This window comes from Anolis carolinensis, chromosome 4 (assembly GCF_035594765.1).
Source record: "Anolis carolinensis isolate JA03-04 chromosome 4, rAnoCar3.1.pri, whole genome shotgun sequence".
Classification (NCBI taxonomy): Eukaryota; Metazoa; Chordata; class Lepidosauria; order Squamata; family Dactyloidae; genus Anolis; species Anolis carolinensis.
In genome coordinates, this window is record NC_085844.1 from 171,244,482 (window position 1) to 171,258,151 (window position 13,670).

General features: G+C 39.9%; 1 protein-coding gene across 10 annotated transcripts in view; it reads right to left on the reverse strand.

The window, feature by feature from the left end:
• nfia (nuclear factor I A) overlaps positions 1 to 13,670 on the reverse strand; it is a 576,988-nt gene that overhangs the window by 168,228 nt on the left and 395,090 nt on the right. For 8 of the 10 annotated variants that reach the window (XM_062979580.1, XM_062979577.1, XM_062979578.1 and 5 more), the window contains exon 3: positions 11,934 to 11,999. The exons of the other annotated variants lie outside the window; for them this stretch is intronic. In XM_062979580.1, coding sequence (XP_062835650.1) covers positions 11,934 to 11,999 — 66 coding nt within the window. The remainder of the gene's footprint in view (positions 1 to 11,933; positions 12,000 to 13,670) is intronic. 10 annotated transcript variants of the gene reach the window in all.

Genomic DNA, 13,670 nt, shown 5'->3' on the forward strand with positions numbered 1-13,670 from the left:
TTGTGCCATTGCACAAGAGCTGGCACAGTCATGCACACTGCAATTGTGCAGCAGTCACTTCAGCTCCCCATCCATTTCTAAAGACTACACTTCGCAAAAACCCCAAGCAGCACTCCAAGGCTTCTGAAATAGTGGCTATAGAAAACTCACAACAACTCAGCTTCTGAATTAGCTTCTAATAGTGTGTAATAGGTTGTGCACAACCTCATTCTTGTACCATACCAGTTCCAATAAAGTTCAAGAACCCCTCACTGCAGCACAGTCAGAAGGTGAAAATGATTGAAAAACGGAACCCAGGTTATTTTAGCTCACAAATCCATTTTAGCCACTGAAAAAACAGAAACAACACATTATGCCCCATCTAAACAGCCATATGCAAGGAGCCCCGATGGCAAAGTGTGTTAAAGCACTGAGCTGCTGAACTTGCAGACCGAAAGGTCGCAGGTTCAAACCCCGGGAGCAGCGTGAGTGGCCACTGTTAACTCCAGCTTCTGCCAACCTAGCAGTTTGAAAACATGCAAATTTGAGTAGATCAATAGGTACCGCTCCAGCGGGAAGGTAACGGCGCTCCATACAGTCATGCCAGCCACATGACCTTGGAGGTGTCTACGGACAACGCCGGCTCTTCGGCTTAGAAATGGAGATGAGCACCAACCCCCAGAGTCAGACATGACTGGACTTAATGTCAGGGGAAACCTTTACCTTTTACACAGCCATATAATGCAGTTTGAAACTGCATTATATGGCAGTGTAGATCAGACCAAAATTACTTTTAAACATGTAATAAAGATCAAATAGCTTTTTGTACACTCAGAAGTGATTCAAGGAGAGGTCCACTTTTTCCTTTGGTGAGCCTTGAAACCACACCTATCTATGCAAGCAGTCCCAAGTAAGCCTTGTAGGCAGGAAGAACGGACAACAGAACAGACACCTTGTAAAATTGAACTTGTATGTGATTTGCAAGCACTGAAAGAGTGAGTTATCAGAAAGCAAGGTGTCTAAAGGTGGGGGAAACCCATACAACAGCTTTTGAAATGCCAAGGTCACAATGGAATTCTGACATCCTTAATTAACATATTGCATGTGCTGTCCCTATGATTTATTTCCAACATTACACATTGTTTGGAAAAGTTACTTTTTGGATTACTATTCCAAGAATCCCCCAGAGAGAATGGGGCTTCTAGGAACTGGAGTCTAAAAAGTGCTTTTTCCAGGCTCTGGATCAACCCACAGAAATGATTAAGCTGTACAGTAAAACAGCATGGTGCATAGTGAAGCCATGTCATGGTCTGCTTATTCAAGGGGCATTCACACACACCCCTCAGTGTGTATGGCGGTCTTCAGGCCATATGGACCAGACTCAGTCATTGCTAGAAATGTAAGTAGCTCTCTTCTCCACTGATGAATGTTCACTTTCATAAGAATGAAGAGGAGCATCTTAAATAACTGGGCACATTTAGCCTGCAGAAGAGATGGTTGAGAGGAGACATGACAGCCATGTGAAAGGGTGTCATAAGGAAGAGGGAGCTGGTTTGTTTTCTGCAACCCTTGAAACTAGGACTCAGAGCAATGGGTTCAAATTACAGGAAAGGAGATTCCACCTGAACATTAGGAAGAATTTCCTAACCACACGAGCTGTTCAACAGTGGAACTCTCTTCTTTGGAGTGTGATGGAAGCTCCTTTCTTGGAAACTTTTAAACAGAGGCTGGATGGCCATCTGTCAGGGATACTTTGATTGTACTTTTCCTGAATGGCAGGGAGTTGGGACTAGATAGCCCATGTGGTCTCTTCCAACTCTATGATTCTGTGTGTTGTCGAAGGCTTTCATGGCCGGAATCACAGGGTTGTTGTATGTTTTCCGGGCTGTATGGCCATGTTCCCGAAGTATTCTCTCCTGACGTTTTCCCCACATCTATGGCAGGCATACCTCACAACCTCTGAGGATGCCTGACATAGATGTGGGCGAAACGTCAGGAGAGAATACTTCTGGAACATGGCCATACAGCCCGGAAAACATACAACTCTATGATTCTGAATTCTCTACTTGCACTGTTTCCATGAGAAGTGAGGATGAAATGGAATACAGTTGTAGTGAGCATGCAATAAGGACTATATATGCATGTGTGTGTGTGTGTGTGTGTGTGTGTTGTGTGTGTGTGTGTGTGTGTGTGTGTGTGTATATATACATATATATATATATATCTTTGTATAATGAAAAAAAGCCATCTCCAAGTTGAATTCACTTATAATAATTTATTTCTGACTGGAGAGGAATTGTTTCTCAGCAATTTGAACACAGGCATACTGAGGCCTCTGATTTCAGCTTGGAGGCTTCCAGGAGCCTATATGCAACTAACTGTATGGATGCATCACAATGATATTATTATATTGCAGATGCCTTTTGCACACTCATAATGAGAGCTAGGAGTGATTATAGGCTGAATTTTGAATACTGCGATGGACTCTAGGCTCTGGAATAGGCATCAAGCCAATGGGATTTAGAAAAAGGGTTTCATTTAAATAAGATATTCGGAGCAGAGCAACTCTACTCATCCCTGTCTGTTCAGAATTTCCCAACTGAGATTTTATTCATGAATTTCATATTCCAGTTCATTTTTAACACTGTTTAAGGTTTTCCTCACTTGACCATTTTCTGCAGGAAAGGCCCTGGCAATGTTAACTCCCACAACATTTAGTATGTGCCAAGCTAGTTGTAAGTACAGTCTGGCACGCCCTGGACTTGCTTTTGCCATGCCCTCACTGACCCACATTTAGGACAATTTGTGGAGGAGTGCCAAAACCTTAACCCAACCACTTGGCACAGGCTGCAGCATCAGTTAGATTTTTTTTCCTGTGATTGCTGCTAGCTAAAATGAGCATGTGAGCAAGCTCTAAATCCTCTTTTAAATCTAAGCAGAAGTTTAGATTCTGGTTGCCTATTCCATTCTTTGTTTCTTCTTCCTGTTCAAAGTTCATGCATAGACATATCAGAGAAAGAAATTACAACAGCTAGTGTAAAACTGTTTGCAAGCCAAAATCTATGTTTGTGAGACAATCACAATTCTGTCAGGAGTGCTTTGATTGTGTATTCTTGCATGGCAGGGATTTAAACTGGATGGCCCTTTTGGTCTCTTCCAACCGTACAATCCTATGATTACTGTATTCAAAGCTAAGAAACTAGCTGTACTTTAACATGAGCTAAAGTTAGCACTCTCCTGCAATGATGTTTTCAGGAGAGGACTGAAGGGTTTTGTCCTCTATTTCCTGAAATTTTATACAATGGATAACCATATGGAATAGTTGTTTATCAAGTCCCAGTTTTGAGGATAAAGCAGTGTATAAATAAAAGTAATGGAATGGAATCTATCTATCACATGGAGCTTGAAGGGATAGCATACAGCACAGAATGTGGAATCAAGATTCAAAATGCTACAGTAAAAATAAAAATAAATAAAGAATTGCATTTATATCATCTTCTATTTAGTTTTTTAAAAAACTGAAAGCCACAAGTATAGGATGTATAATTTGCTACATAAATAGAACCTTTCCCCTATTCTTCTAAGTCCTCTATTTAAAGTGAGGCCACAGGAAGGACATAGTGGGAAATATTCCAGCCACTCCAGCTGAATCAGGTCTCCTAACTATCCATTCTCTTTTCTTGGAGAACAACTGTATATGTTCCACATGGCTTGTCTCCATCCTCTATATAAGCCTGATGGCCTTGGATGTGCTGGAGGAAGCCATGTCAGTACTGAAGTTAGCTTTTTCATATAAAATAAATGGAAGCATATTCTAGTTCTTTGGCACATGCAACAAAGTGTCTTTAGATGGCTCTGTGCCAGATTTTTAAAAGAATCAAAAGAATCAGAGTGGAAACTGATCTCATGGGCCATCCAGTCCAACTCCCTGCCATGCAGGAAAACACAATCAAAGTGCTTCTGACTGATGGCTATCCAGCCTCTGCAGAAAGAAAATTCACTACACTAAGGCAGCATATTATTCCACTGTAAAATAGCTCTAATCATCAAGAAGTTCTTCCTAATGTTTAGGTGGAAGTCATAGAGTTCTGGTACTTTTGCCTAAATGTTTCAAATGGTTTTTTTTTAAGCAGGCTTGACTTGCCATGAATGACGAGCCTGCTGAAATTACAGAAGGATCCCCATGAAAGTGGGAAACTGCAAATTAAAAACACTCCAAGCAGTTATAAACATCTGACTTATAAAAACTACTCATAGTTAAGCATGGGGGTGACACAACAGAAAGTGAGAGAAATCTCCTTCTCAGAAGGGAAATTCCCTCCTGGAAGAGTTATCATAGAGAAAAGGTGTCTCCACTGAAGCTTTATAATCAATTCTTGTTCCCACAGCAAGCCAAATTTATTAAAATCCAATTATCACAAGGACAGAAAGTGAGGTGAAATCTTATGAACAGACTGCAAAACAAACCACCTATGCGGTCCAAAGCTTTCTGTCTCTAAATATAGCTTTGGATCGCATAGGGAAGGGTTAACACCCCTATGGTTCATTTTGCAGTCTGTGCCCATGCCCTATATATATATATGGCTGGAGTTACACTTAAAAATGAACCTGTTCTGACTTACAAACAAATTCAACTTAAGAACAAACCTACAATACCTATCCTGTATGTAACTTGGGAACTGCCTGTACTTATTTTACCTGAGAGAACACCTCTCTAGGAATATCTAAGTCCTCCAGTGATCCAATGATGACCAGAATGTTGTGCTAGAGGACCTAGACATTCCCAGAGAAGTGTTCTCTCTATGAATTGCCAGGCTCTATGTGAACCTAGCAGAAGTAAACCGTACAGTTGCCCTGGAGAAAATAAAGATTCATATAGGATGAGATCACATTGGCATTATAGAATGGAGACTTTCATCTCCCTACCGCTCAGTTCACTCCAGTAGAATTCTGGGAAACGTAGTTTAGGGAAGCCAGGGCCTCTCCTGTTAAGAATTCCAAAGGCCCAGAATTCTGCAGGAGCAAACCGGGAGATTGGGAGATGAAAGCCTCTGTTCTATAATGCTAGTATGATCTCATCCTAAGAGAACATGTTAATCAAATTCATGAATAATCAAATCCACAAAAGTTAAAACCACAAATGTGGAGGGCTGACTGTACTTCAGGGGAACTGCCATCTTTCTTTAAAAAAAATGTTTCAGATCTTTCTCTTTTTATAGCTCTGATGTCTTACTTTTATATTAAACTTAAACATCTTGCTTCCTTTCACATGAAGGCATAAAAGTGAAGAACCACTTATTATGAATTGATGTTCTGTTCCTTCAGGAAAATGGTGCCATGTGGCAAGTAATGTGTGGCAACATACACTGAAGTAAGAAATGAGCCTAAGCCTTGTAGTAACTATCTTGTAATGGGAAGTCATGGTTGACTATCAGTTCCCATCTGCACACCTGAATTAATGCTCAGCCCTTTTCCTGAGTCATGTTAATTGACCCTTCTTGCCTGTCTCTTCATCTAGTTAATTTATAGAATTATCAACTCTTTCATTGCTTCATCCCAAAGAAAGAGGACCCACTGCATTTGTCATCCTGGAATTCATCATTGAAATGATACTACAAATCAAGCCATCCCTGTTTGAACATGAAATTCACCCTGGACATTTTCTAGGATAGATACTATGATGAGGTTCTTTAAGTATGTTAGCAAGATGACACAGAACACTTTTTAACTGCATTACTTATCATTTCAACATGCATTCAATTGAATTACAACAAAGCAGTATGAGACTGGGTTCAACATGCAAATGCCAGGAGAGTCACTCTCTGATTTCATCAGAGACTCCTTGAGATATTGATCTATGTTTGACAATGAAGAGGAAGGATATGACAGTTGTGCACAGCAGTGACTATATTTGAAGATTGGGGCCAATTTCTATAGGATGGGCTGTTGATTTGATGTATATGTGATCTGCACAGGAAGACAAGCCATTGGACCCTGAGAATCTCTTGCTTAGAACATCTAATAAAACAAAGCTGGTGGGAAAAAAGCATCCAGTTGAGCTGAGTAAGCAGCATGGCTAAAATCCCTGCTGCATTTCAGCATATAAAGGGAAGTATTCCATGAAATAAGCTCTGGCTGGTTTACCTGTAAGCATTTTCAGTAAGCTAAAGTGCATTCAGAGGAAAGAGTAGGTGCTGCTACTTCATTGCTAATGGTGATGGAGAAATATGGTAATGGAGAGGGGAAAAAGCATGGAGGCAACAGGGTGAGAAACATCTCATGACCAATAGAGTTAGTGGAACCCCATCAAGAAGTTCTGGTGATTAATGCTACTTGCTTCCATAGGTCTCCTCTAGATGGTAGTAACAACATAATTTAGACAAATATCACCCAAGAATCTTTTGCTTGAGTGCAGCGTAGATGTGAGTATGAAACTTTACTGTTTCTTCTGTGTCTTTTGTGCCTTCCATTTATTCGGAAGCACGAAACAGGAAGCCCACTCTCAACACGAAACTCAGCTCGACACAAAAGCCTGCTTTCATGTGGAGCTGAAATTTTATATGTGCGTGCTTCTTCCCTTTCTCCTCCCTCACTCATGCCCATGTTGCTCCGCATTAACTCACGGGAGTCGCAGCTGGGCAGCCCCACATTTGGACCTCAGCATCAGGGCAGAAGGAACCACCACCCCTTCCCCTTTCCAGGGGAAGAAGCATGTGTGTGCTTTCCAGGCCTGCCTGTGCTCCGTCACACACTCTCTCTCTTTCTGGGGAGTGTGTGTGTGTGGCGTGTGCAGGCAGGCCTAGGAAGCTTGTGTGCGCCTCTCATTGCTTGCCTGCAGCCACGTGCCTGCACAGTCACAGACACCCCCATCACCCATCACACGTTCCCCGAGTTGAAAGGAAGGAGGGGCAGTGGTTCTTGCTTGCTGATGTCTGGATGTGAGGCTGCCCGGCAAGGACTGTGGGGCATTGCAGGTGCAAGGGAGAGAGAGAGGAGGAGGAAGAGAAGAAGCACAGTGCCTGCCAGGCAGCCAAGCACCTCAGGAAGGGGAGCCAGTGAGTGGGAAGCCCCCCCCCCCATTAATGGGCCAATTTTTGGGCTCCGAAACAAAACAACTAAAAACAACCCTCCCAATTTCATGAGGCTTTCCATAAAGAGATCGGGTCCTACAACGAAAGCCAGAAATGAAAAGGGACAAGCTTTAACCCGAATGCATGCCACTAGTGCAGCACTCCTATATAAAGTGGCAGACATTTCTCACAAAAGTATAGGGCAGAATAATTAAATAGTTTCAGGAAACACTACAATTTCCAGAATTACTTCATCAAGATGGACAATGAATGAAGCTTGTTTTTGTTATCTTTAACCAAGAGTAGTTGAACTTTAGGGTTTGGATACCGATCTAAACCATATTTTTTCTAAAATGGAAACTGGATTTCAAAACTATTCTTTGCAATCATGCAAGACAGAAATGCACTGTATGGAGGGCAACTCTTCATTTTGTCACTTAAAGATGAAATGGGGGCTTCAGTGGTGAACATGTCCTGATCAGCTAAGTTTATTCCTCTAATGCTAAAACATGGTTTGGAGTTGCCTACAAATATTGTCTTTATACTTTAAAATGCCTTTCTCTATTTATTTCCTCTTACTTCTAACATATATTTTTCCTGATCCAAAATACTGAATCTTGTGAAAACAATACTTAATCCTGCCAGTCTTCATAAACCAAGCAAGCTCTGTCATGAATATGTTAGGAGTCTTGACTCAATCACAAAACACTTCCATACTGGACACCATTTGACACTTTTTTTGTTTTAATTATCCAGAACTACATACTGTATATACTCAAGTATAAGCCGACCCGAATATAAGCTGAGGCACCTAATTTTACCACAAAAACTGGGAAAACTTATTGACTCGAGTATAAGACGAGGGTGGGAAATGCAGCAGCTATGGGTCAATTTCAAAAATAAAATAGATATTAATAAAATTGCATTATTTGAGGCATCAGTAGGTTAAATGTTTTTGAATATTTATATAAAACCGTAATTTAGGATGATGATGATAATAATAATAATAATAATAATAATAATAATAATAATAATACTTTAATAAGATAAGACTGTCCAACTCTGAATACCTATATACTCAAGTATAAGCTGACCTGAATAGAAGCCGGCCAGGACCCTCACTCGAGTATAAGCTGAGGGGAGCTTTTTCAGCACTAAAAAAGGGCTGAAAAACTAGGCTTATACTCGAGTATATACAGTATATTTTAAGCTACATTAATTTGCACAGGAGATAGAGACACACATACATTACATACCATTGATTTAAACCTGCTTAACTCTGGTCGGTGCTCAGCTTTTGTTTTCCCCTCAAACATTCCTTTGAACCATCAAGCTAATGTGTGCCCAACCCTATCATTTTTTTTAAGAAAAGAGAATGAATAAAAGAATTCTTAGGCTACATTTGCAAGCTCAGTGTAATTTACCACCAGGGTTGACAAACCAGTTCTGTGAGTAGTGATTTGCCATTGTTTAGAATTTTATACTGTTAGAACAAGGTGCCTTTCATTTATGAGATACAGTCAAGGTACTACATCCATCTCAAAGCACAAAGAATGCCTTGGAATTGCAAAAATGTTTGATTTGGCTATAAAGGTCTTTGTTTAGAACTCCACCCACAGCCAAATCTCAACTTCTAAAATGAACTAAAGATTGCATTGACGAATAGAAGGCTTGTGTATGGATTCATTTTGGACATTTGTGTTTGGCTTGCTCAGACACCTGTAACGGCAAGGGCATTTACCACTATGTTATTTTCAACCAAAACAGACCACTCGGCTGCCAGTCACATCTACCCTCAGTTTTACCTGGGATCACACAGGCTGCTACATGCTTGCACAAGGTTTTCCTGTGAGCCCTGCCTGTTGGGCCAATCAGAATAGTAGAAAGCTTTGATGTGTATTACGCAAGCTGTGTCTATTTAATGGGGCAAGCATCTCCATTGGTCAGTTGTGTCCTGACTCTAGAGAGAGGTGCTTCGATCGCTGCAGTCTGATTGCCTTGACTTTTAAATTTAATAATAATAATAATAATAATAATAATAATAATAATAATAATAATGGCTATTGCCTAAAAATGATAATACTATTGGGCTTCTGTGGAAGCTTTGCCAAGCCAACAGAACCCATCGTTTCTAACTCCAACCTTCATCAGGAAATAAAACAATAATTGTTATTATTTGTTATCATAAGAATTGTACCAGCAAAACACTGCCTTCCAAAGTCAAGAAATGCACGAGCTTTAGAAGAAGTTGCTGTTGTTGTTTTTTAGTTAGTAAAAAAAGCATAATAGTGGGCTGTGTGATGTGGAAGTCTGCATCTTTGACATTTGGCAGGAAGCATTGGACTGAAAAAAATGGAGGTCTGCACAAACAAATCTGCAGGCCCACCAAAATTTGGATAGCAGAAACAGATAGCTGTTCAGATGAAATGCACCAGCCTAACAAATAGTGCTCTCTTTGATTGACATTTAAATGTGAGCAATTTCATAAATAAAAAGTTACCGTAAATTTACAATTAAAACTGTAATCACTGCAATATGTGGTCATTCAGACTATTTCAGGATTGGAATTCACATTTTTTTGTTTTGCATGTTTCTAGATATAGAGTTTTTTCTCCTCCTGGAAGACAGATGCAAACCTAAACATTGTTCTTTTTTAAATGCTGAATTTGTAAAATCATTCCAAAAGATCTTTTTAATAGATAATACTATTTGGAACTGATGTTCCAAAATTTGGAACCAATGTTCCAAAATGGCAGAGGGAAGTCCTATTTCATTCCCCTAGAAGAAGAGCCTATAATGACCATATGAAATAGTGAAGCATATTATTAATCCCCTGGTTGAAATCCATGGAGACAACAATATAGTATCAGCAGTATCTTCACTGGCTACAAATAAAAAATACCTTTCAATAGGGTTTTCTACAATTCTCTAGTAACACATAGGCAAGCCATTAATTTCTAGTCTAGAGGTTCTCAAACTGTGCTCCTCCAGATGTTTTCATAGAATAGTAGAGTTGGAAGAGACCTCATGGGCCATCCACTCCAACCTCCCACTAAGAAGCAGGAAATCGCATTCAAAGCACCCCCGACAGATGGCCATCCAGCCTCTGCTTAAAAGCCTCCAAAGAAGGAGCCTCCACCACAGTCTGGGGGAGAGAGTTCCACTGCCGAACAGCTCTCACAGTGAGGAAGTTCTTCCTAATGTTCAGGTGGAATCTCCTTTCCTGTAGTTTGAAGCCATTGTTCCATGTCCTAGTCTGCAGGGCAGCAGAAAACAAGCTTGCTTCCTCCTCCCTATGACTTCCCCTCACATATTTATACATGGCTATCATGTTTCCTCTCAGCCTTCTCTTTTGCAGGCTAAACATGCCCAGCTCTTTAAGCTGCTCCTCATAGGGCTTGTTCTCCAGACCCTTAACCATTTAAGTCGCCCTCCTCTGGACGCTTTTCAGCTTGTCAACATCTCCCTTCAACTGTGGTGGCCAAAATTGGACACAGTATTCCAGGTGTGGTCTGACCAAGGCTGAATAGAGGGGGAGCATGACTTCCCTGGATCTAGATGCTTCCCTGGATCTAGATGCTAGATGCATATATTGATGCAGGCCAGAATCCCGTTGGCTTTTTTAGCTGCTGCATCACATTGTTGGCTCATGTTTAACTTGTTGTCCACGAGGACTCCAAGGTCTTTTTCGCACATACTGCTGTCAAGCCAGGTGTCCCCCATTCTGTATCTTTGCATTTCATTTTTTCTGCCGAAGTGAAGTATCTTGTATTTGTCCCTGTTGAACTTCATTCCCTCCCAGTTTGGTGTCATCTGCAAACTTGATGATCGTGCCTTCTAACCCTTCGTCTAAGTCGTTAATAAAGATATTGAACAGAACCAGGCCCAGGACGGAGCCCTGCGGCACTCCACTTGTCACTTCTTTCCATGATGAAGACGACACATTGGTGAGCACCCTTTGGGTTCATTCGCTTAGCCAATTACAGATCCACCTAACCGTAGTTTTGTTTTGGACTTCAGCTCCCACAATTCCTAACAGCTGATAAACTGGCTGGGATTTCTGGGAGCTGAGGACCAAAACACCTGGAGGAGTACAGTTTGAGAAACACTGTTCTAGTCTCTTTCATTTCTTTGCCAGTTTGTCCCCTTCTCCAAAAATAAAATAAAATAAACAAGCCTCTCCTATCTTGAAAAACAGAGGCTAAAAGGCACTAATCACTTGTAAAAACTCTCTGTTATAGACCAATATTGGGCAAGGGTGAAAGTCTAACTGGCCACTTTGGGGAATATACTGTGTGTGTGTGTATTCCCCAACCCTTTATGATTTTTGCTATATTTTTTGTGGGATGGTGGAATTGTTTTAGGCCTTGAAAAAATTGTTTTACAACAGGGAATGAGAAAATACTTATATAAATACATAAAACACACACACACACACACACACACACACATTCGGCGAAGGTAGTGTCCTTTTTATTTTCAGTTCATAACACAAAATTATTCCTGGCCCTAAAATGGCAACAATGGGCACAGGGGATGGGGCACAAATGCCCCATTCCACCCCTAGAAGGCATCTGAGAACATATGGGAACAATTGTTTTTCATTTTTTTAAAACCCCCTGGGCCCATGGGAGGCCAGAAAGCAGGCCTAAAGGGCCATTTGCAGCCTGTGAACAGCACTCTGCCTTTACCTGGTGGAGAAAGAAATATCATTTTGTACCTGGAGTTTGTGGAGGTTTTCAAATCCTCCTCATATGCCTTTGCAAACTATAGCCAGCTTAATGCAGTCTCTTGAGTTCCCTGCTTTGGGAACACCAACATTGTCCTAAGGTTATGATTTAAAGAGAAAACTATTTAAACAAATACAGACAGGTACAGACTCACCATTTTCTGGCTGGTCCTTAATATCAGCTTCGCTTGGCTGGCTTGGACTTTCAGACTGACTTGAATCTAAAAAACATAAAGATGCCCCAAAATTATAGAACTCAACTGCAGATTGGTGACAAACGTTCAGACCTTCAGATTTCAAATGAAATATATTAAAAGTTACATTTTTTCAACTGATAAATAATCAGGTTAATTAACACCTGGCCACTGTTTTTTCTAAAAACAAGGAATTATAGGATTGAAGACTTTATATCATCTCTTACTCTAAAAAAAAAACTTCAGGAGAAATTCTTCTGAAATCAAAATTGCTTAGATGTGTCAGATTTTTTGAACTGCACTAACCAGAGATTTTGGCTCTATAGTCCATTGTTGTGCTGCAAACATAATGGTTCCCAAAACAGGTTGAACATCCCTTATTTCAAATGTCTTGGACCAGAAGTATTTGGAATATAGAATCCCCCTGCCCCCAAAAATTCCAGGACACCTGTATTTGCATATATATATTTGCAGGATATATCTTACAAATGTGACCCAAGTTTAAACATGAAATTCATTGCATGTTTTAGGCTTTGTCATTTTATATATTATTTTTAAATAATTTTGGGTATGAAATAAAGTTTGTGTATACCAAACCACCAGAAAACAAAGGTGTCACTATTTATGTCACCCATATTGAATGTTGTCATGTTTTTACTTTAGCAGTTTGTTGCTAAGATATTAACCTTTTAATGTTTGTATTACTAACTACTTTCATCAGTACAAAAGTATAAACTAAGATATTAGAGAACCCTTATGAACATATTTCAGCCTGTACAAAGAATTATGGTAACTGAATGCCAGAATTTTATCCTTGTCTAAATTCTCTGCTGCTGACCCAAACAAACAGATTAAGTTTTGGCAATATACAATGCAGGTGAAAACTATAGCAGATGCCAAAGGGTAAATCTCCCATCCCTACACTAGAAGTGATCCATACTATGACTTTGGCACTTCTGGAATGAGAACTCCACAATTTGAGTGGGAGCTATCCTTTAAAAAGAACAATGCTTCAGCCCTCCTTTCTTAAACTATTAACAATAACAGCTATCCAAACAAGTTCTAGAAATCATAAGATTTTATAATAAAAAAACTTTATTTGTAACCCGCTCTCTCTCCCTGAGGAGGCAGTAATGATTATTCAGAAGGAAATGAACATCTAAGGCTGAAATGCTCAGTATACTTAGATGGAAATAAGCAGCATAAATCATAGTCCTTACTTTTAATAAAAGAAGCATAAGATCATGCAAGCCTAGGTGGTTCTTGGATAACACCCTCTTTACTCAAGTATATACATCCCAGTCAACTCATGATAACACTCTAAAGTGAGTTTTAATCCATTAAAATTTAAGCCACAGTGCCAAAGAATTTTTTTCATTCTACTCTTACTTTAAATGTAACATTTTGTGGCATCTTTTAAAAGTTCTAAAACAACTTGATTCCTAATGTTTCAAAAGGCATTCTGCCCCACACAAAAATATACAACATACAACGTAGTAAGAAAAGTGCATAACTGTTTTCCTTCAAAGACACTTAAAATGCAACACATTAGAACTTTTGAAACCGAAAGGAATCATTATAATATTATATAACAATTCAGGCCCGCCCACCCACATATAACTATATTATCCAGTTTTCCTCTAACACTTGGTTGTATTTACCAAGTTGAGATCTTGGAACAGAACAGAAAAACAACAG